This window comes from Leptodactylus fuscus, chromosome 9, assembly GCF_031893055.1.
Source record: "Leptodactylus fuscus isolate aLepFus1 chromosome 9, aLepFus1.hap2, whole genome shotgun sequence".
Lineage (NCBI taxonomy): Eukaryota > Metazoa > Chordata > Amphibia > Anura > Leptodactylidae > Leptodactylus > Leptodactylus fuscus.
Window position 1 is genome coordinate 90,884,013 of NC_134273.1, and position 21,763 is coordinate 90,905,775.

Genomic DNA, 21,763 nt, shown 5'->3' on the forward strand with positions numbered 1-21,763 from the left:
ATCGGCCATTAATAAGGGGGTGAGACCCCCATGAGCGGGGTGGAGACCCCTGCCGTGTTTGGTACATTACTATCCTTATGTCTTATAGCAGCCAATCACTGCGCAGCTTTCGTATTATAAACCGCTCTGGTAGAATGAGAGCCGCGCTGTGATTGGCTCATACACATCTGCCTTGCGCTCAGCCGCCCCTATAGAGCCGCCATATTGTACGGGGTCTCGGCGTCACTTGTGCTTCTTTAGGTCGCCCTGACTTAGCGCGCACCATAATATTCAGACGCACTAAACGTGATCTTATCCCAAGGCCAATGATGGACAGAGATTGAAACGCAGCGAGCAGCGGATGCGCCTGCACATGGAGCGTGAGCACAACGTCCCCATAGATCTCTGAGATCTCGGCTCTCTGTCAGGGAATGGGAACAGTCGTCATTACACCCAGATGATGAAAACATTCTCAAAGTTATCACAGCTGAAGATTTGTTACAGTGTGTCAGTCCTCTGTGAGTTCCTGATAGTTTGTTACAGTGTGTCAGTCCTCTGTGAAATCCCAAGGGTTCGTTACAGTGTGTCAGTCCTCTGTGAAATCCCAAGGGTTCGTTACAGTGTGTCAGTCCTCTGTGAGTTCCTGATAGTTTGTTACAGTGTGTCAGTCCTCTGTGAGTTCCTGATAGTTTGTTACAGTGTGTCAGTCCTCTGTGAGTTCCTGATAGTTTGTTACAGTGTGTCAGTCCTCTGTGAGTTCCTGATAGTTTGTTACAGTGTGTCAGTCCTCTGTGAGTTCCTGATAGTTTGTTACAGTGTGTCAGTCCTCTGTGAAATCCCAAGGGTTCGTTACAGTGTGTCAGTCCTCTGTGAAATCCCAAGGGTTCGTTACAGTGTGTCAGTCCTCTGTGAGTTCCTGATAGTTTGTTACAGTGTGTCAGTCCTCTGTGAGTTCCTGATAGTTTGTTACAGTGTGTCAGTCCTCTGTGAGTTCCTGATAGTTTGTTACAGTGTGTCAGTCCTCTGTGAAATCCCAAGGGTTCGTTACAGTGCGTCAGTCCAGGTTGGTTACATTGTTACAACCCCTCAGCTGTGAAGTATTAGGCCATGCTGGGTTGTCAGCTTTCGGCTTGAATGTTCCCATTGGCTGAGAGCGAGCAGAGTTCCAGACGTCGGCAGGGTCTGACATGTCACATCTGGCGGTGGCCTCTATGGGCATGGTAGCCTGCTGGGAGTTGTGGTTCTACAGCTGCTGGAGAGTCGCAGGTTGCACTCACCTCCTGCCCCTTGTGGGGTCTCTGTGTCCAGGGGGACGCTGTGCAGGTCACTGATGGAGTCCACTGCCAGCAGGTACACGTTCCCCTGGGCATCCCCTGGAGAGGGTGAGGGGCCTAGAGCATAGACTGAAACATTAGCCATCACAAGAATCCAGGAGCGCAGCACAATGAGGGTCCAGCGGGCAGGGGTGGGGTGCGGAGGGGCAGACACCGGGTCCTGGGAGCGCTGCCTATAATAGGGATAAGTGGAATGTTTGGAGGCTATAAATAGCAGAGCCCCCCCCCGTCCAAATACCAGGAGCTGCTGGCACAATGCAGGATGCATCTGTCCGCAGGATGACGGAGATCAGCTTCTGGGAAAGTTGGGTGACAGCTATAAAAATCTCCACTGCAGCACCTGCTATCACTAGATCTGCATTGTGACTGGAGCCAGGGATGTAGCGCCCCCTCACTAGTGAGATCTCCCATGCAGAAACCTGGTAAAGCTGGGTGACTGTACAGGAGGAATCACTGACTAGATGACTGGGCATAGAACCACCTGTAGCAAGGGTCTGCTGTCTTTGGATAACCCGGGACGCCGACCTATCCTTCAAGTCGCACATCCAAACCCTCGACACCTCCTGCCGCCTCCAACTCAAGAACATCCATGGAATCCGCTCCTTCCTGACCCCTAAGACCACAAAGACGCTCGTCCAGGCCCTCATAATCTCTCACCTAGATTACTGCAACCCCCTTCTCCATGGACTCCCTGCAAATACTCTCTCCCCCCTCCAGTCCACCTTATACTCTGCTGCTCGCTTAAAAGGATCCTATCAATAGAAACCCTTTTTAACTAAATACACGTCTGAATCGCCTTAAGGAAGTCTCCTCTTCATTATTCTGATCCTGAGAAATATCTTCTTTCCTCCTTATGTAAATGAGTTTTCTTGCAGCTCTGGGGGCGTCTCCTGTTCTGTCCAAAAACTCTCCAACGACGCCTCTGTCTTCTTCTCCAACTCTTCTCTTCATCCAAAAGCGCCGACTGCATATATCTGACCCCTCCATATATCTCTGACCTCACCTGTCCCCTCCATATATCTCTGACCTCACCTGTCCCCTCCATATATCTCTGACCTCATCCTCACCTGTCCCCTCCATATATCTCTGACCTCACCTGTCCCCTCCATATATCTCTGAATCTTCTCACCTGTCCCCTCCATATATCTCTGACCTTCTCACCTGTCCCCTCCATATATCTCTGACCTTCTCACCTGTCTCCTCCATATATCTCTGACCTCACCTGTCCCCTCCATATATCTCTGACCTTCTCACCTGTCCCCTCCATATATCTCTGACCTCACCTGTCCCCTCCATATATCTCTGACCTTCTCACCTGTCCCCTCAATATATCTCTGACCTCACCTGTCCCCTCCATATATCTCTGACCTTCTCACCTGTCTCCTCCATATATATCTGACCTCACCTGTCCCCTCCATATATCTCTGACCTTCTCACCTGTCTCCTCCATATATATCTGACCTCACCTGTCCCCTCCATATATCTCTGACCTCACCTGTCCCCTCCATATATCTCTGACCTCACCTGTCCCCTCCATATATCTCTGACCTCACCAGTCCCCTCCATATATCTCTGACCTTCTCACCTGTCTCCTCCATATATCTCTGACCTCACCTGTCTCCTCCATATATCTCTGACCTTCTCACCTGTCCTCTCCATATATCTCTGACCTCACCTGTCCCCTCCATATATCTCTGACCTCACCAGTCCCCTCCATATATCTCTGACCTTCTCACCTGTCTCCTCCATATATCTCTGACCTCACCTGTCTCCTCCATATATCTCTGACCTTCTCACCTGTCTCCTCCATATATCTCTGACCTCACCTGTCCCCTCCATATATCTCTGACCTTCTCACCTGTCTCCTCCATATATCTCTGACCTCACCTGTCTCCTCCATATATCTCTGACCTTCTCACCTGTCCCCTCCATATATCTCTGACCTCACCTGTCCCCTCCATATATCTCTGACCTTCTCACCTGTCCCCTCCATATATCTCTGACCTCACCTGTCTCCTCCATATATCTCTGACCTCACCTGTCCCCTCCATATATCTCTGACCTCACCTGTCCCCTCCATATATCTCTGACCTTCTCACCTGTCTCCTCCATATATCTCTGACCTCACCTGTCCCCTCCATATATCTCTGACCTTCTCACCTGTCTCCTCCATATATCTCTGACCTCACCTGTCCCCTCCATATATCTCTGACCTTCTCACCTGTCCCCTCCATATATCTCTGACCTCACCTGTCCCCTCCATATATCTCTGACCTTCTCACCTGTCTCCTCCATATATCTCTGACCTCACCAGTCCCCTCCATATATCTCTGACCTTCTCACCTGTCTCCTCCATATATCTCTGACCTCACCTGTCCCCTCCATATATCTCTGACCTTCTCACCTGTCTCCTCCATATATCTCTGACCTCACCTGTCCCCTCCATATATCTCTGACCTCACCTGTCCCCTCCATATATCTCTGACCTTCTCACCTGTCTCCTCCATATATCTCTGACCTCACCTGTCCCCTCCATATATCTCTGACCTTCTCACCTGTCTCCTCCATATATCTCTGACCTCACCTGTCTCCTCCATATATCTCTGACCTCACCTGTCCCCTCCATATATCTCTGACCTTCTCACCTGTCTCCTCCATATATCTCTGACCTTCTCACCTGTCCCCTCCATATATCTCTGACCTCACCTGTCCCCTCCATATATCTCTGACCTCACCTGTCCCCTCCATATATCTCTGACCTTCTCACCTGTCTCCTCCATATATCTCTGACCTCACCTGTCCCCTCCATATATCTCTGACCTTCTCACCTGTCCCCTCCATATATCTCTGACCTTCTCACCTGTCCCCTCCATATATCTCTGACCTTCTCACCTGTCCCCTCCATATATCTCTGACCTTCTCACCTGTCCCCTCCATATATCTCTGACCTCACCTGTCCCCTCCATATATCTCTGACCTTCTCACCTGTCCCCTCCATATATCTCTGACCTCACCTGTCCCCTCCATATATCTCTGACCTTCTCACCTGTCTCCTCCATATATATCTGACCTCACCTGTCCCCTCCATATATCTCTGACCTTCTCACCTGTCTCCTCCATATATCTCTGACCTTCTCACCTGTCCCCTCCATATATCTCTGACCTTCTCACCTGTCCCCTCCATATATCTCTGACCTTCTCACCTGTCCCCTCCATATATCTCTGACCTCATCCTCACCTGTCCCCTCCATATATCTCTGACCTCATCCTCACCTGTCCCCTCCATATATCTCTGACCTTCTCACCTGTCCCCTCAATATATCTCTGACCTTCTCACCTGTCCCCTCCATATATCTCTGACCTCACCTGTCCCCTCCATATATCTCTGACCTCATCCTCACCTGTCCCCTCCATATATCTCTGACCTCATCCTCACCTGTCCCCTCCATATATCTCTGACCTCATCCTCACCTGTCCCCTCCATATATCTCTGACCTCACCTGTCCCCTCCATATATCTCTGACCTCATCCTCACCTGTCCCCTCCATATATCTCTGACCTCATCCTCACCTGTCCCTCTGTGCATATGATTAGCTTTCCTCTCCTTCCGCTCATATTCTCACCTGATCTGCGATGTGTGTATGGAGCCTTAGGGATGGACGACATTCCAGACATGCAGGTTCACCACAGTCGTTTTGCGGGCAGTCTCCAGCTTTCCCACAGGCTGAGACACAATACAGACTTTCCGTTTTAAACCTTTATTATTGGACATCTTTGGCTTTTGGCCAAATTTTTTTTTATTAAATTGACCGTATAAAATGTAAAGTTAAATAAATCTGACAATGCAGCCATGATATAACAAAAAGGGGGCGGCGCTGTGTGTGGCCACACCCCCAGGCACTGTTGTGAAGAGGGAGGAGTCACAGACCTCAACCTTGTCTCAGGACTGAGCGAGGAGGAAGAAGGTCAAAGAGCATTTCCCCATCAGTTATAAGTCATGGGGAACAGACAGGACGGGCGAGTGACATTAGTAATGGACTCAGGTCCTGTCATTTAGGCTATGGCCAAATCCTCTGCTGCCTAAAGTTACACCGCATGTCCATGTGCTGTATCATATATGACAGAATACATTCCAGGAATTCCAAGGAAGCCATGACTGAGCCCAGCGGATACAACCTGAAAGTCAGGACATCAAAGTCCCTCTGTAAAAATAAATAATAGTAACCGCCCCGCGTCATGAAAAATACAACTGCAATATCTAATATATATAGGAAACTGAATACAGGGCGCCAGGAGCAAAGAGGTCACCTGCATATAAAGGGGTCAGAGGTCTCACCTACCGCTGCCATGTCTATATATTACATTACTTATCCTGTATTATACTCCAGAGCTGCGCTCACTATTCTGCTGGTACAGTCACTGTGTACATTACATTACTTATCCTGTATTATACCCCAGAGCTGCGCTCACTATTCTGCTGGTGCAGTCACTGTGTACATACATTACATTACTTATCCTGTATTATACCCCAGAGCTGCGCTCACTATTCTGCTGGTACAGTCACTGTGTACATACATTACATTACTTATCCTGTATTATACTCCAGAGCTGCGCTCACTATTCTGCTGGTACAGTCACTGTGTACATACATTACATTACTTATCCTGTATTATACTCCAGAGCTGCGCTCACTATTCTGCTGGTGCAGTCACTGTGTACATACATTACATTACTTATCCTGTATTATACTCCAGAGCTGCGCTCACTATTCTGCTGGTGCAGTCACTGTGTACATACATTACATTACTTATCCTGTATTATACTCCAGAGCTGCGCTCACTATTCTGCTGGTACAGTCACTGTGTACATACATTACATTACTTATCCTGTATTATACTCCAGAGCTGCGCTCACTATTCTTATTTTTTCCTTTACCCTCCAGAATGTAAATGAGCAGAGTAATAATATTTGTGCAGACACTGAACAAGCAGGACATGCTGACTTTCTGAAGCTGCAGAATAGTGATTGCAGCTCTGCAGTACAAATACATTATAGATGGTGCTGGTGGATATTGAGGATCTCCGTACCTCTCGGTCTGTGCAGGTCACAGCTCGCTGCAGTTCTATTCATGTCACTTTGTTTTCCCAGTCCCTCTTACCTGGCAGGAGGGTTGGACTATGCTCTGGGGTGGGGGAGGGTCTGTGACAACCTCTGTATGATGCAGTTGTCACACTTTCAGTGGCCCGGGCTCGGGGGGTGATGACAGCAGTGTAGTGACCACGGATCCCAATACAGGTACATTCTCTGTAATTCCTGGCACTGCCTGCGGGAGGCGATCTTTACTAGGGACCAACAATCAGACACTTACAAGTGAGTGCTCTGCAGACCAGTAGTTATAGGCAAATCCCCCTCCCCCAGCTCTAAGGGGTCTGTATGACTGCGCTGCACTCGTCACAATGTGTCAGCTCATCCTGGTTATAACCAACTCAGAAAATTTCACCTAAATAGTCACCACGTGGCAGCAGGAGGCAGCACACAAAGTGTTAACAGCAGCGTGTTCCCTTTAAAACCTGGATTTTCTCTTTCTAGTTCTCCAATGGCGGCAGGTCCAGTGACGCGGGCGTCGTGTAAAGCACCGTGGTGAGTACAGAGCGCGGTCCGGAGCGGCCGACTCTCCCCCATCATCAATTCATTGTAATCGATCAATCTAAAAAAATAGCAGTCTTCATAAAAATGTCCTCAGGTGGTCGCAGCGGGAAGGGGAGATGCTCCAGCTGCAGATCATAAAGTCAGCAACGGCCCCGGGGCCCCCAGACAGTGGCGACTCCAGGAGGATCGGCTTAGAAGATGTCCGCCCGCTTGTCTCGCACCCTGTTCCGGGCTTTAGTTCTGGCTTTAAAGGCAGCAGAATTGAACATATGCTGAAAGGAGAAAAATACAGCGACAAATGAAACGTCAGACACCACCCGCACCGCACACTGGATAGAAGAGACGACAGACACGTGACCCGGCCGCACCGCACACTGGATAGAAGAGACGACAGACACGTGACCCGGCCGCACCGCACACTGGATAGAAGAGACGACAGACACGTGACCCGGCCGCACCGCACACTGGATAGAAGAGACGACAGACACGTGACCCGGCCGCACCGCACACTGGATAGAAGAGACGACAGACACGACCCGGCCGCACCGCACACTGGATAGAAGAGACGACAGACACGTGACCCGGCCGCACCGCACACTGGATAGAAGAGACGACAGACACGTGACCCGGCCGCACCGCACACTGGATAGAAGAGACGACAGACACGTGACCCGGCCGCACCGCACACTGGATAGAAGAGACGATAGACACGTGACCCGGCCGCACCGCACACTGGATAGAAGAGACGACAGACACGTGACCCGGCCGCACCGCACACTGGATAGAAGAGACGACAGACACGTGACCCGGCCGCACCGCACACTGGATAGAAGAGACGACAGACACGACCCGGCCGCACCGCACACTGGATAGAAGAGACGACAGACACGACCCGGCCGCACCGCACACTGGATAGAAGAGACGACAGACACGACCCGGCCGCACCGCACACTGGATAGAAGAGATGTCAGACACGACCCAGCCGCACTGCACACTGGATAGAAGAGACGACAGACACGACCCGGCCGCACACTGGATAGAAGAGACGACAGACACGACCCGGCCGCACACTGGATAGAAGAGATGACAGACACGACCCGGCCGCACCGCACACTGGATAGAAGAGACGACAGACACGACCCGGCCGCACCGCACACTGGATAGAAGAGATGTCAGACACGACCCAGCTGCACTGCACACTGGATAGAAGAGACGACAGACATGACCCGGCTGCACTGCACACTGGATAGAAGAGACGACAGACACGACCCGGCCGCACACTGGATAGAAGAGACGACAGACACGACCCGGCCGCACACTGGATAGAAGAGATGACAGACACGACCCGGCCGCACACTGGATAGAAGAGACGACAGACACGACCCAGCCGCACCGCACACTGGATAGAAGAGACGACAGACACGACCCGGCCGCACTGTACACTGGACAATAGAGACGACAGACACGACCGGGCCGCACCGCACACTGGATAGAAGAGACGACAGACACGACCTGGCCGCACCGCACACTGGATAGAAGAGACGACAGACACGACCTGGCCGCACCGCACACTGGATAGAAGAGACGACAGACACGACCTGGCCGCACCGCACCCCCCCCCCACAGGGTCTCACCTTCTCAGCTCTTGAGATTTTACTTGCTTTAATGGCTGCAGCATCTAGGACCAGCGGGGCCCCCAAGGAGAAGATGTCTCTGAGAATCTCGTTGTGCTGGGTGGAGAGACACAAGAGGCTTTAGTCTGAGGGCTGTGGTCAGCCGGGCGTCCGTTCTCTGCGGTCACTGAGCATTAGTCTGAGGGCTGTGGACAGCCGGGCGTCCGTTCTCTGCGGTCACTGACTTACCTGTAGGTGATGCCGCACTCCGGAGCCCAGCACCTCTTTAAAGGCGCTGTACATTCTCCTGCGCGCCCAGCAGTCCACGCACATCACTTCTATGCCAAACTTTATAGTCTCCTCCTGGCACTCAGCGCTCTGTAGGGAAGGAGATTGGCGCAGAGTTCAGAGGGTCTGTAACACTCACTGATCACACCTGACACACGCCATGCTGGAGTCGTATAATGTGCGTGTCTGCGGCTCTCTGCAGGACTTACCTCAATGTAGTGTAAGACGTCTCGGAAGATGGAGCGCTGCTTTCTGCGGTCGGTCTTCGCTCTGTATTTGTTGCTGTCAGTGGCTAACTGCTTCAGCGTCACGCACAGCGCGTCCGTATCTTCAGAATAGAAATCCTCCTGCAAGACATGAGATCATAAGATACACGAGTGTCATATATGTGCCGCCATATACACAGATGACGAGGATGAACTTACATCAAGATCACGGGCCAACTCATAGAGGAGTGCGAGGGACTCTCCAGCCGCAATACGGAGACTGACACTCTCATAGGCCAGGACCCCGGACAAGCGGGAAAGATGACTGCAAGACAGAAGGAAAAATACTTGTGTATATAGGATTACATTACCCAGGTTATAGCGGCTATACATATATATTATATACAGTATATACCCAGGTTATAGCGGCTGTACATATATAATTATATACAGTATATACCCAGGTTATACCGGCTGTACATATATAATTATATACAGTATATACCCAGGTTATACCTGCTGTACATATATAATTATATACAGTATATACCCAGGTTATACCGGCTGTACATATATAATTATATACAGTATATACCCAGGTTATACCAGCTATACATATATATTATATACAGTATATACCCAGGTTATAGCGGCTGTACATATATAATTATATACAGTATATACCCAGGTTATAGCGGCTGTACATATAGAATTATATATAGTATATACCCAGGTTATAGCGGCTGTACATATAGAATTATATACAGTATATACCCAGGTTATAGCGGCTGTACATATATAATTATATACAGTATATACCCAGGTTATAGCGGCTGTACATATAGAATTATATACAGTATATACCCAGGTTATACCAGCTGTACATATAGAATTATATACAGTATATACCCAGGTTATACCGGCTGTACATATATATTATATACAGTATATACCCAGGTTATACCAGCTGTACATATAGAATTATATACAGTATATACCCAGGTTATACCGGCTGTACATATAGAATTATATACAGTATATACCCAGGTTATACCAGCTATACATATATATTATATACAGTATATACCCAGGTTATAGTGGCTGTACATATAGAATTATATACAGTATATACCCAGGTTATACCGGCTATACATATATATTGTATACAGTATATACCCAGGTTATAGCGGCTGTACATATATAATTATATACAGTATATACCCAGGTTATACCGGCTGTACATATATAATTATATACAGTATATACCCAGGTTATACCAGTTGTGTATATTTTATATACACACAGACAGGAGATGCCCGGGTTCTACCAGCATGGCCCAGTTACTATGTATACACCTCTATACGGGCTCCAGTCGCTCTTGGCACTCACCTCTCCAATGTCTTCTGGATTCGGCTGGCAGGACTGATGGTTAGCAGCAATGCCCAGGCCTGGATGGCACAACAGAAGAGGCCGTGCTGTGATGGGGGGGCGCCACTGTTTTCAGTGTACAGGACAGTCAATATTCCCTCTAAGACTGTGAGACAGGAGACCAGATCCTGGAGGGGAGGGGGAGATCAGATGAGATTGTCCTGGACCTACATACATGGCAGAGGCTGATTGGTTGGCGTCTGTCTCATCTATGTCAGAGGACCCCGCAGTCTGCTCTCCCCTCACTGCCAGGCCCGTATGTGGCAATGTTATATGCAAAGAGCTCAGACCATTCCCCATTTTTAGTGCTTCCCCCCCCCATTATTCCTGTATTAGGTTATTACATCTCCTACCTCCACATCGGCACCAGCGATGAAACAGCAGAGACCCAGAGCGGAGGCGCACTACAAGGAAGAGCACAGCCATGAGGAGCCGGGACTACAGGCGAGACCCTGCAACCCACTGAGGGGCGTACTCACACTCTGCCGAGCAGGCACTCCGGCACTGGAGTCCGTCAAGATGCTGATAAGGAGCGGCTTTATGCAGTGGAAAACTTCTTCACCCTCAGGACCAGAACCCAGATGTATACAGAGGAGAGAAACCACTGTGGCTGCCAAAGACTGCTCCTCGCTCTTCCCTAAGACACAAACCAGAGAAGGAGAAAGTTACATGGAAGATGGCGCCGCTGATCTCTAGTATACGGATAGGCTGTATTCTCAGTGATGTCACCGCTCTCTAGTATACGGATAGGCTGTATTCTCAGTGATGTCACCGCTCTCTAGTATACGGATAGGCTGTATTCTCAGTGATGTCACCGCTCTCTAGTATATACATAGACTGTATTCTCAGTGATGTCACCGCTCTCTAGTATATGGATAGGCTGTATTCTCAGTGATGTCACTGCTCTCTAGTATACGGATAGGCTGTATTCTCAGTGATGTCACCGCTCTCTAGTATACGGATAGGCTGTATTCTCAGTGATGTCACTGCTCTCTAGTATACGGATAGGCTGTATTCTCAGAGATGGCGCCGCTGATCTCTAGTATACGGATAGGCTGTATTCTCAGTGATGTCACCGCTGCTCTCTAGTATACGGATAGGCTGTATTCTCAGTGATGTCACTGCTCTCTAGTATACGGATAGGCTGTATTCTCAGTGATGTCACCGCTGCTCTCTAGTATACGGATAGGCTGTATTCTCAGTGATGTCACCGCTCTCTAGTATACGGATAGGCTGTATTCTCAGTGATGTCACTGCTCTCTAGTATATGGATAGGCTGTATACTCAGTGATGTCACCGCTCTCTAGTATACGGATAGGCTGTATTCTCAGTGATGTCACCGCTCTCTAGTATATGGATAGGCTGTATTCTCAGGGATGGCGCCGCTGATCTCTAGTATATGGGCAGGCTACTCTATCACACACATGTCTAGGCTGTAGATACCTTTCTTCAGACACCTTTCTAGAGCGTCTGTCAGGGTGACTCTTCTCTCTACAAGGAAGTCTCCGAGGACCTGGGAGGTCAGGGCGAGTCTCAGGCTGCCCAGTGCCGTCACCCTGGTCTTCATGCTGTAAGAAGTAAAGCCTCCGGTGAGTTGAGTGACCACATGCCGCTGATCTCCCCCTCACATGCCCAGCCCGCACCTCTTATCTGTAAGATTGTCAATGTCTTCCTTCAGTTTGTCTTCTCGCTGTTCCTGAGCCGACAGAATATCTTGTGCGTCACTTCCTGAAGGGGGCAGAAGTGTGTTATAGCTCCGGGTGTGACCTGGTGCGCCCCCTGTCTGCACCCCCAGACCCCTCACTCACCTGACCCCTCCTCGGCCACACTGACATTCTCACTGGCGCTGCTGCAGTGACTGAGGACATCGCTGGCCCCTTCATCTTCACTGGCCTCAGAGTCTGCCCGGGCCCCTGAAACACAAGAAGAAATATCAGAAACCCCAAACTAAGAGCGGGCGCAGGAGCCGGAGGGGGTGACAAGCTACAGCTTGTATTTAAGGCGCACTGTTCCTTTAAATCCTCTGTGTGCACAGGATGAGCCCCAGGCACGCCCGCTCTGAGCTCTGTCATCTGAACCTCATGACCCCGAGCGCAGGGACACACAAGCTGCGCGTCATGGAGGGGAGGTCACCGAAACCTTCCCAATATAGCAGCCGTTATTCTGGAGCCCCCCGACACGCTGGGGGGGATCCATTATAAGCAGCCCCTCCAGCCCCCATTATAAGGGGTGTAACCCCACCCACAGGACTCCGGCAAAGCAATGGAGAATGAGGAAGTCAGTAATGTTATCGCAAGGGCCACACGTCAGGGCTACACGCCCTAATGACTCATTTGTGTCCTGGCCACAGCGCTGAGGATTCGTTACAATGTATCAGTGCAAAGAATCGTTGGCATAAATCTCTCATTATGAACGTTCGGGATCGCTCTCACCTGCACTGATACATTGTAACAAGTCTTCAGCAGACCAGTCCTGTTACATGACCAAAACCCCCAACCACTAGAGCGCCCCTTCCTGGGCTCGATAGGGAGAATATTATAACAACCTTTTTGGGGTCGTCCATTAAACCCCTCAGATCCCTAATCTCTGACTCGGCAACGTTACATCACTGCAAAACCATGATCAGCGACACCAATGCCGTGCGGATCGTCAGACCGTCATCTCTGACAACTGGATACAGATGGGAACATGGCAGGGAGTGTCAGTGCGGTGTCCTTATAGCACCCTGGATAGTGTATGGCGGTGGCACTATGGCAGTCTCATGCAGGGGGGTGGCGGTGGCACTATGGCGGGGGGCGGTCTCATGCAGTGGGGTAGCGGGTGCACTATGACGGGGCAGTCTCATGCAGGGAGGTGGTGGTGGCACTATGGCAGGGGGAGGTGGCAGTGGCATTATGGCGGGGGATGGTCTCATGCAGGGGGGTGGTGGTGGCACTATGACGGGGCAGTCTCATGCAGGGGGGTGGTGGTGGCACTATGACAGGGGGAGGTGGCAGTGGCATTATGGCGGGAGGCGGTCTCATGCAGGGGGGTGGTGGTGGCACTATGACAGGGGGAGGTGGCAGTGGCATTATGGTGGGGGGCATTCTCATGTAGGGGGGTGGCGGTGGCACTATGGCGGGAGATGGTCTCATGCAGTGGGGTGGCGGGTGCACTATGACAGGGCAGTCTCATGCAGGGGGGTGGTGGTGGCACTATGACGGGGGGCAGTCTCATGCAGGGGGGTGGCGGTGGCACTATGACAGGGCAGTCTCATGCAGGGGGGTGGCGGTGGCACTATGACAGGGCAGTCTCATGCAGGGGGGGTGGCGGTGGCACTATGACGGGGCAGTCTCATGCAGGGGGGTGGCGGTGGCACTATGGCGGGGGGCGGTCTCATGCAGTGGGGTGGCGGTGGCACTATGACGGGGCATTTTCATGCAGGGGGGTGGCGGTGGCACTATGACGGGGCATTCTCATGCAGTGGGGTGGCGGTGGCACTATGACAGGGCAGTCTCATGCAGGGAGGTGGCGGTGGCACTATGGCGGGGGGCGGTCTCATGCAGTGGGGTGGCGGTGGCACTATGACGGGGCATTTTCATGCAGGGGGGTGGCGGTGGCACTATGACGGGGCATTCTCATGCAGTGGGGTGGCGGTGGCACTATGACAGGGCAGTCTCATGCAGGGGGGTGGCGGTGGCACTATGACGGGGCATTCTCATGCAGTGGGGTGGCGGTGGCACTATGGCGGGGGGCGGTCTCATGCAGGGGAATGGCGGTGGCACTATGACAGGGCAGTCTCATGCAGGGGAATGGCGGTGGCACTATGACAGGGCAGTCTCATGCAGGGGAATGGCGGTGGCACTATGACAGGGCAGTCTCATGCAGGGGGGTGGCGGTGGCACTATGACAGGGCAGTCTCATGCAGTGGGGTGGCGGTGGCACTATGACAGGGCAGTCTCATGCAGGGGAATGGCGGTGGCACTATGACAGGGCAGTCTCATGCAGGGGAATGGCGGTGGCACTATGACAGGGCAGTCTCATGCAGGGGAATGGCGGTGGCACTATGACAGGGCAGTCTCATGCAGTGGGGTGGCGGTGGCACTATGACAGGGCAGTCTCATGCAGGGGGGGTGGCGGTGGCACTATGACGGGGCGGTCTCATGCAGGGGGGTGGCGGTGGCACTATGACGGGGCGGTCTCATGCAGGGGGGTGGCGGTGGCACAATGACGGGGGGCAGTCTCATGCAGTGGGGTGGCGGTGGCACTATGGCGGGGGGAAGTCTCATGCAGGGGGGTGGCGGTGGCACTATGGCGGGGGGAAGTCTCATGCAGGGGGGTGGCGGTGGCACTATGACGGGGCAGTCTCATGCAGGGGGGTGGCGGTGGCACTATGGCGGGGGGCGGTCTCATGCAGTGGGGTGGCGGTGGCACTATGACGGGGCATTTTCATGCAGGGGGGTGGCGGTGGCACTATGACGGGGCATTCTCATGCAGTGGGGTGGCGGTGGCACTATGACAGGGCAGTCTCATGCAGGGAGGTGGCGGTGGCACTATGGCGGGGGGCGGTCTCATGCAGTGGGGTGGCGGTGGCACTATGACGGGGCATTTTCATGCAGGGGGGTGGCGGTGGCACTATGACGGGGCATTCTCATGCAGTGGGGTGGCGGTGGCACTATGACAGGGCAGTCTCATGCAGGGGGGTGGCGGTGGCACTATGACGGGGCATTCTCATGCAGTGGGGTGGCGGTGGCACTATGGCGGGGGGCAGTCTCATGCAGGGGAATGGCGGTGGCACTATGACAGGGCAGTCTCATGCAGGGGAATGGCGGTGGCACTATGACAGGGCAGTCTCATGCAGGGGAATGGCGGTGGCACTATGACAGGGCAGTCTCATGCAGGGGGGTGGCGGTGGCACTATGACAGGGCAGTCTCATGCAGGGGAATGGCGGTGGCACTATGACAGGGCAGTCTCATGCAGGGGAATGGCGGTGGCACTATGACAGGGCAGTCTCATGCAGGGGGGTGGCGGTGGCACTATGACGGGGCGGTCTCATGCAGGGGGGTGGCGGTGGCACTATGACGGGGGGCAGTCTCATGCAGTGGGGTGGCAGTGGCACTATGGCGGGGGGAAGTCTCATGCAGGGGGGTGGCGGTGGCACTATGGCGGGGGGAAGTCTCATGCAGGGGGTGGCGGTGGCACTATGACAGGGCAGTCTCATGCAGGGGGGTGGCGGTGGCACTATGACGGGGCATTCTCATGCAGTGGGGTGGCGGTGGCACTATGGCGGGGGGCAGTCTCATGCAGGGGGGTGGCGGTGGCACTATGACAGGGCAGTCTCATGCAGGGGGGTGGCGGTGGCACTATGACGGGGCAGTCTCATGCAGGGGGGTGGCGGTGGCACTATGACGGGGCATTCTCATGCAGTGGGGTGGCACTATGGCGGGGGGCAGTCTCATGCAGGGGGGTGGCGGTGGCACTATGACAGGGCAGTCTCATGCAGGGGGGTGGCGGTGGCACTATGACGGGGCGGTCTCATGCAGGGGGGTGGCGGTGGCACTATGACAGGGCAGTCTCATGCAGTGGGGTGGCGGTGGCACTATGGCGGGGGGCGGTCTCATGCAGTGGGGTGGCGGTGGCACTATGGCGGGGGGAAGTCTCATGCAGGGGGGTGGCGGTGGCACTGTGGCGGGGGGCGGTCTCATGCAGGGGGGTGGCGGTGGCACTATGGCGGGGGGAAGTCTCATGCAGGGGGGTGGCGGTGGCACTATGACAGGGCAGTCTCATGCAGGGGGGTGGCGGTGGCACTATGGCGGGGGGCGGTCTCATGCAGGGGGTGGCGGTGGCACTATGGCGGGGGGGCGGTCTCATGCAGGGGGTTGGCGGTGGCACTATGACGGGGCATTCTCATGCAGTGGGGTGGCGGTGGCACTATGACAGGGCAGTCTCATGCAGGGGGGTGGCGGTGGCACTATGGCGGGGGGAAGTCTCATGCAGGGGGGTGGCGGTGGCACTATGGCGGGGGGCGGTCTCATGCAGGGGGGTGGCGGTGGCACTATGGCGGGGGGAAGTCTCATGCAGGGGGGTGGCGGTGGCACTATGGCGGGGGGAAGTCTCATGCAGGGGGGTGGCGGTGGCACATGAAGTACCTTTTATCTGGTTCAGTTTATCGGAGACTTTCAGCTGCAGCAGCTCCTGTCGGAGAGAGGCTGAAGGTGGGGGATGGGACAAACACAGGAGGTCAAAGGGCATACAGCATTACTCCCCCCCCCATACCAAACCTAACCAAACATGGAGAATTATCCCGGGTACAGGTGTGTAGAGCAAACATAAGGTCTATAGGTTACTAGATCCCCCCCCCCCCTCCAGTCTATAGGGTCAGTAACACAATCGCCTGGGGCTAACTTGTCAGAATAGTCATATAACCCCTGTCTGTAAGGTCATCGGGGCCCCCACAGTGTACGGTATATAAGGTCAGCAGGGCCCCAACACTCCCCGGTATATAAGGTCAGTGTGTGCGGTATATAAGGTCAGCAGGGCCCCCACAGTGTACGGTATATAAGGTCAGCAGGGCCCCAACACTCCCCGGTATATAAGGTCAGTGTGTGCGGTATATAAGGTCAGCAGGGCCCCCACACTCCGCGGTATATAAGGTCAGCAGGGCCCCAACACTCCCCGGTATATAAGGTCAGTGTGTGCGGTATATAAGGTCAGCAGGGCCCCCACACTCCGCGGTATATAAGGTCAGCAGGGCCCCCACACTCCGCGGTATATAAGGTCAGCGGGGCCCCCACACTCCGCGGTATATAAGGTCAGCAGGGCCCCCACAGTGTACGGTATATAAGGTCAGCAGGGCCCCAACACTCCCCGGTATATAAGGTCAGTGGGGCCCCCACAGTGTGCGGTATATAAGGTCAGCGGGGCCCCAACACTCCCCGGTATATAAGGTCAGCAGGGCCCCAACACTCCCCGGTATATAAGGTCAGCGGGGCCCCCACACTCCCCGGTATATAAGGTCAGTGTGTGCGGTATATAAGGTCAGCAGGGCCCCCACACTCCGCGGTATATAAGGTCAGTGTGTGCGGTACATAAGGTCAGTGGGGCCCCCACAGTGTGCGGTATATAAGGTCAGTGTGTGCGGTATATAAGGTCAGCGGGGCCCCCACAGTGTGCGGTATATAGGGTCAGCGGGGCCCCCACAGTGTGCGGTATATAAGGTCAGCAGGGCCCCCACACTCCCCGGTATATAAGGTAAGCAGGGCCCCCACACTCCCCGGTATATAAGGTCAGTGTGTAGTATATAAGGTCAGTGGGGCCCCCACAGTGTGCAGTATATAAGGTCAGTGGGGCCCCCACAGTGTGTAGTATATAAGGTCAGTGGGGCCCCCACAGTGTGTAGTATATAAGGTCAGCGGGGCCCCCACAGTGTGCAGTATATAAGGTCAGCGGGGCCCCCACAGTGTGCGGTATATAAGGTCAGCGGGGCCCCCACAGTGTGCGGTATATAAGGTCAGCGGGGCCCCCACAGTGTGCGGTATATAAGGTCAGCGGGGCCCCCACAGTGTGCGGTATATAAGGTCAGTGGGGCCCCCACACTCCCCGGTATATAAGGTCAGCGGGGCCCCCACAGTGTGCAGTATATAAGGTCAGTGGGGCCCCCACAGTGTGCAGTATATAAGGTCAGCGGGGCCCCCACAGTGTGCAGTATATAAGGTCAGTGGGGCCCCCACAGTGTGCGGTATATAAGGTCAGTGGGGCCCCCACAGTGTGCGGTATATAAGGTCAGTGGGGCCCCCACACTCCCCGGTATATAAGGTCAGTGTGTGCGGTATATAAGGTCAGTGGGGCCCCCACAGTGTGCGGTATATAAGGTCAGTGGGGCCCCCACACTCCCCGGTATATAAGGTCAGTGTGTGCGGTATATAAGGTCAGTGGGGCCCCCACAGTGTGCAGTATATAAGGTCAGTGGGGCCCCCACACTCCCCGGTATATAAGGTCAGTGTGTGCGGTATATAAGGTCAGTGGGGCCCCCACAGTGTGCAGTATATAAGGTCAGTGGGGCCCCCACACTCCCCGGTATATAAGGTCAGGGAAGGACTTATAGCACATGCTACAGGTGCAGGTCACACAGCCTCTGCCCTCTTACCCCGGCCCGCAGTCCCCCTCTTGGGGCCCCCCGCGCTCCTCCGGGCCCGTGGCATGGCTCTCAGCAGCTGTTAGCGTGTTCCTCGCTAGACCGGGACTCGGCGGCCGCACAGACTGCTGGGACGTGTAGTATTGTGGCCGCCTCCTACAGCCATTAAGGCCACGGAAAGAACCACAACTCCCAGCTGCACCTGCGAGTGTCAGGAGTGACGCGCCGGGCCGGGCTCTCAGCATGCCGGGAAATGTAGTTTATCTTAAAGAGAAGGAAATACATTAACCAGGATGCAACGCGACAGCACTGAGCGTCTCCTAGCAACAAGAGCGCGGGAACGGAGAGCACGTCACAGAGAAGAGGCGGGAAACGGGAGGAGACAGAGCTGTAAGATATCTGTATATATAGTGTGAGGGGAGGAGTCTGTCAGACAGCTGTATATATAGTGTGAGGGGAGGAGTCTGTCAGAGAGCTGTGTATATATAGTGTGAGGGGAGGAGTCTGTCAGAGAGCTGTATATATAGTGTGAGGGGAGGAGTCTGTCAGACAGCTGTATATATAGTGTGAGGGGAGGAGTCTGTCAGAGAGCTGTATATATAGTATGAGGGGAGGAGTCTGTCAGAGAGCTGTATATATAGTGTGAGGGGAGGAGTCTGTCAGAGAGCTGTGTATATATATATAGTATGAGGGGAGGAGTCTGTCAGAGAGCTGTGTATATATAGTGTGAGGGGAGGAGTCTGTCAGAGAGCTGTGTATATAGTATGAGGGGAGGAGTCTGTCAGAGAGCTGTGTATATATAGTATGAGGGGAGGAGTCTGTCAGAGAGCTGTATATATATATAGTATGAGGGGAGGAGTCTGTCAGACAGCTGTATATATAGTGTGAGGGGAGGAGTCTGTCAGAGAGCTGTATATATAGTATGAGGGGAGGAGTCTGTCAGAGAGCTGTATATATAGTGTGAGGGGAGGAGTCTGTCAGAGAGCTGTGTATATATATATAGTATGAGGGGAGGAGTCTGTCAGAGAGCTGTGTATATATAGTGTGAGGGGAGGAGTCTGTCAGAGAGCTGTGTATATAGTATGAGGGGAGGAGTCTGTCAGAGAGCTGTGTATATATAGTATGAGGGGAGGAGTCTGTCAGAGAGCTGTATATATATATATAGTATGAGGGGAGGAGTCTGTCAGACAGCTGTGTATATATAGTATGAGGGGAGGAGTCTGTCAGAGAGCTGTGTATATATAGTATGAGGGGAGGAGTCTGTCAGAGAGCTGTGTATATATAGTATGAGGGGAGGAGTCTGTCAGAGAGCTGTATATATATATAGTATGAGGGGAGGAGTCTGTCAGAGAGCTGTGTATATATAATATGAGGGGAGGAGTCTGTCAGAGAGCTGTATATATATATATAGTATGAGGGGAGGAGTCTGTCAGAGAGCTGTGTATATATAGTGTGAGGGGAGGAGTCTGTCAGCTGTATATATAGTATGAGGGGAGGAGTCTGTCAGAGAGCTGTATATATATATAATATGAGGGGAGGAGTCTGTCAGAGAGCTGTGTATATATAATATGAGGGGAGGAGTCTGTCAGAGAGCTGTATATATATATATAGTATGAGGGGAGGAGTCTGTCAGAGAGCTGTGTATATATAGTATGAGGGGAGGAGTCTGTCAGAGAGCTGTGTATATATATAGTGTGAGGGGAGGAGTCTGTCAGACAGCTGTGTATATATAGTATGAGGGCAGGAGTCTGTCAGAGAGCTGTGTATATATAGTATGAGGGGAGGAGTCTGTCAGAGAGCTGTGTATATATAGTATGAGGGGAGGAGTCTGTCAGAGAGCTGTGTATATATAGTATAAGGGGAGGAGTCTGTCAGAGAGCTGTGTATATAGTATGAGGGGAGGAGTCTGTCAGAGAGCTGTATATATATAGTGTGAGGGGAGGAGTCTGTCAGACAGCTGTGTATATATAGTATGAGGGGAGGAGTCTGTCAGAGAGCTGTGTATATATAGTATGAGGGGAGGAGTCTGTCAGAGAGCTGTGTATATATAGTATGAGGGGAGGAGTCTGTCAGAGAGCTGTGTATATATATAGTATGAGGGGAGGAGTCTGTCAGACAGCTGTGTATATATAGTATGAGGGGAGGAGTCTGTCAGAGAGCTGTGTATATATAGTATGAGGGGAGGAGTCTGTCAGAGAGCTGTATATATATATAGTATGAGGGGAGGAGTCTGTCAGAGAGCTGTGTATATATAATATGAGGGGAGGAGTCTGTCAGAGAGCTGTATATATATATAGTATGAGGGGAGGAGTCTGTCAGAGAGCTGTGTATATATAGTGTGAGGGGAGGAGTCTGTCAGCTGTATATATAGTATGAGGGGAGGAGTCTGTCAGAGAGCTGTATATATATATAGTATGAGGGGAGGAGTCTGTCAGAGTGTGCGGTATATAAGGTCAGTGTGTGCGGTATATAAGGTCAGTGGGGCCCCCACAGTGTGCGGTATATAAGGTCAGTGGGGCCCCCACACTCCCCGGTATATAAGGTCAGTGTGTGCGGTATATAAGGTCAGTGGGGCCCCCACAGTGTGCAGTATATAAGGTCAGTGGGGCCCCCACACTCCCCGGTATATAAGGTCAGTGTGTGCGGTATATAAGGTCAGTGGGGCCCCCACAGTGTGCAGTATATAAGGTCAGTGGGGCCCCCACACTCCCCGGTATATAAGGTCAGGGAAGGACTTATAGCACATGCTACAGGTGCAGGTCACACAGCCTCTGCCCTCTTACCCCGGCCCGCAGTCCCCCTCTTGGGGCCCCCCGCGCTCCTCCGGGCCCGTGGCATGGCTCTCAGCAGCTGTTAGCGTGTTCCTCGCTAGACCGGGACTCGGCGGCCGCACAGACTGCTGGGACGTGTAGTATTGTGGCCGCCTCCTACAGCCATTAAGGCCACGGAAAGAACCACAACTCCCAGCTGCACCTGCGAGTGTCAGGAGTGACGCGCCGGGCCGGGCTCTCAGCATGCCGGGAAATGTAGTTTATCTTAAAGAGAAGGAAATACATTAACCAGGATGCAACGCGACAGCACTGAGCGTCTCCTAGCAACAAGAGCGCGGGAACGGAGAGCACGTCACAGAGAAGAGGCGGGAAACGGGAGGA

At 52.9% G+C, this 21,763-nt stretch overlaps 1 protein-coding gene across 1 annotated transcript; it reads right to left on the reverse strand.

Annotated features, from left to right (window-relative positions):
- Nucleotides 1–6,149: 6,149 nt before the first annotated feature.
- On the reverse strand, nt 6,150–18,735 carry IFRD2 (interferon related developmental regulator 2). Its single transcript, XM_075287265.1, has 13 exons — nt 18,624–18,735; nt 16,627–16,686; nt 12,306–12,410; nt 12,141–12,225; nt 11,941–12,065; nt 10,977–11,134; nt 10,851–10,901; nt 10,459–10,625; nt 9,289–9,394; nt 9,073–9,210; nt 8,825–8,953; nt 8,597–8,692; nt 6,150–7,234 (listed from the first exon to the last, which is right to left on the reverse strand). Exons 1-13 carry the CDS (start codon nt 18,676–18,678, stop codon nt 7,154–7,156), a joined length of 1,356 nt encoding a protein of 451 aa, XP_075143366.1. The 5' UTR covers nt 18,679–18,735; the 3' UTR covers nt 6,150–7,153.
- Between the last annotated feature and the right edge of the window lie 3,028 nt (nt 18,736–21,763).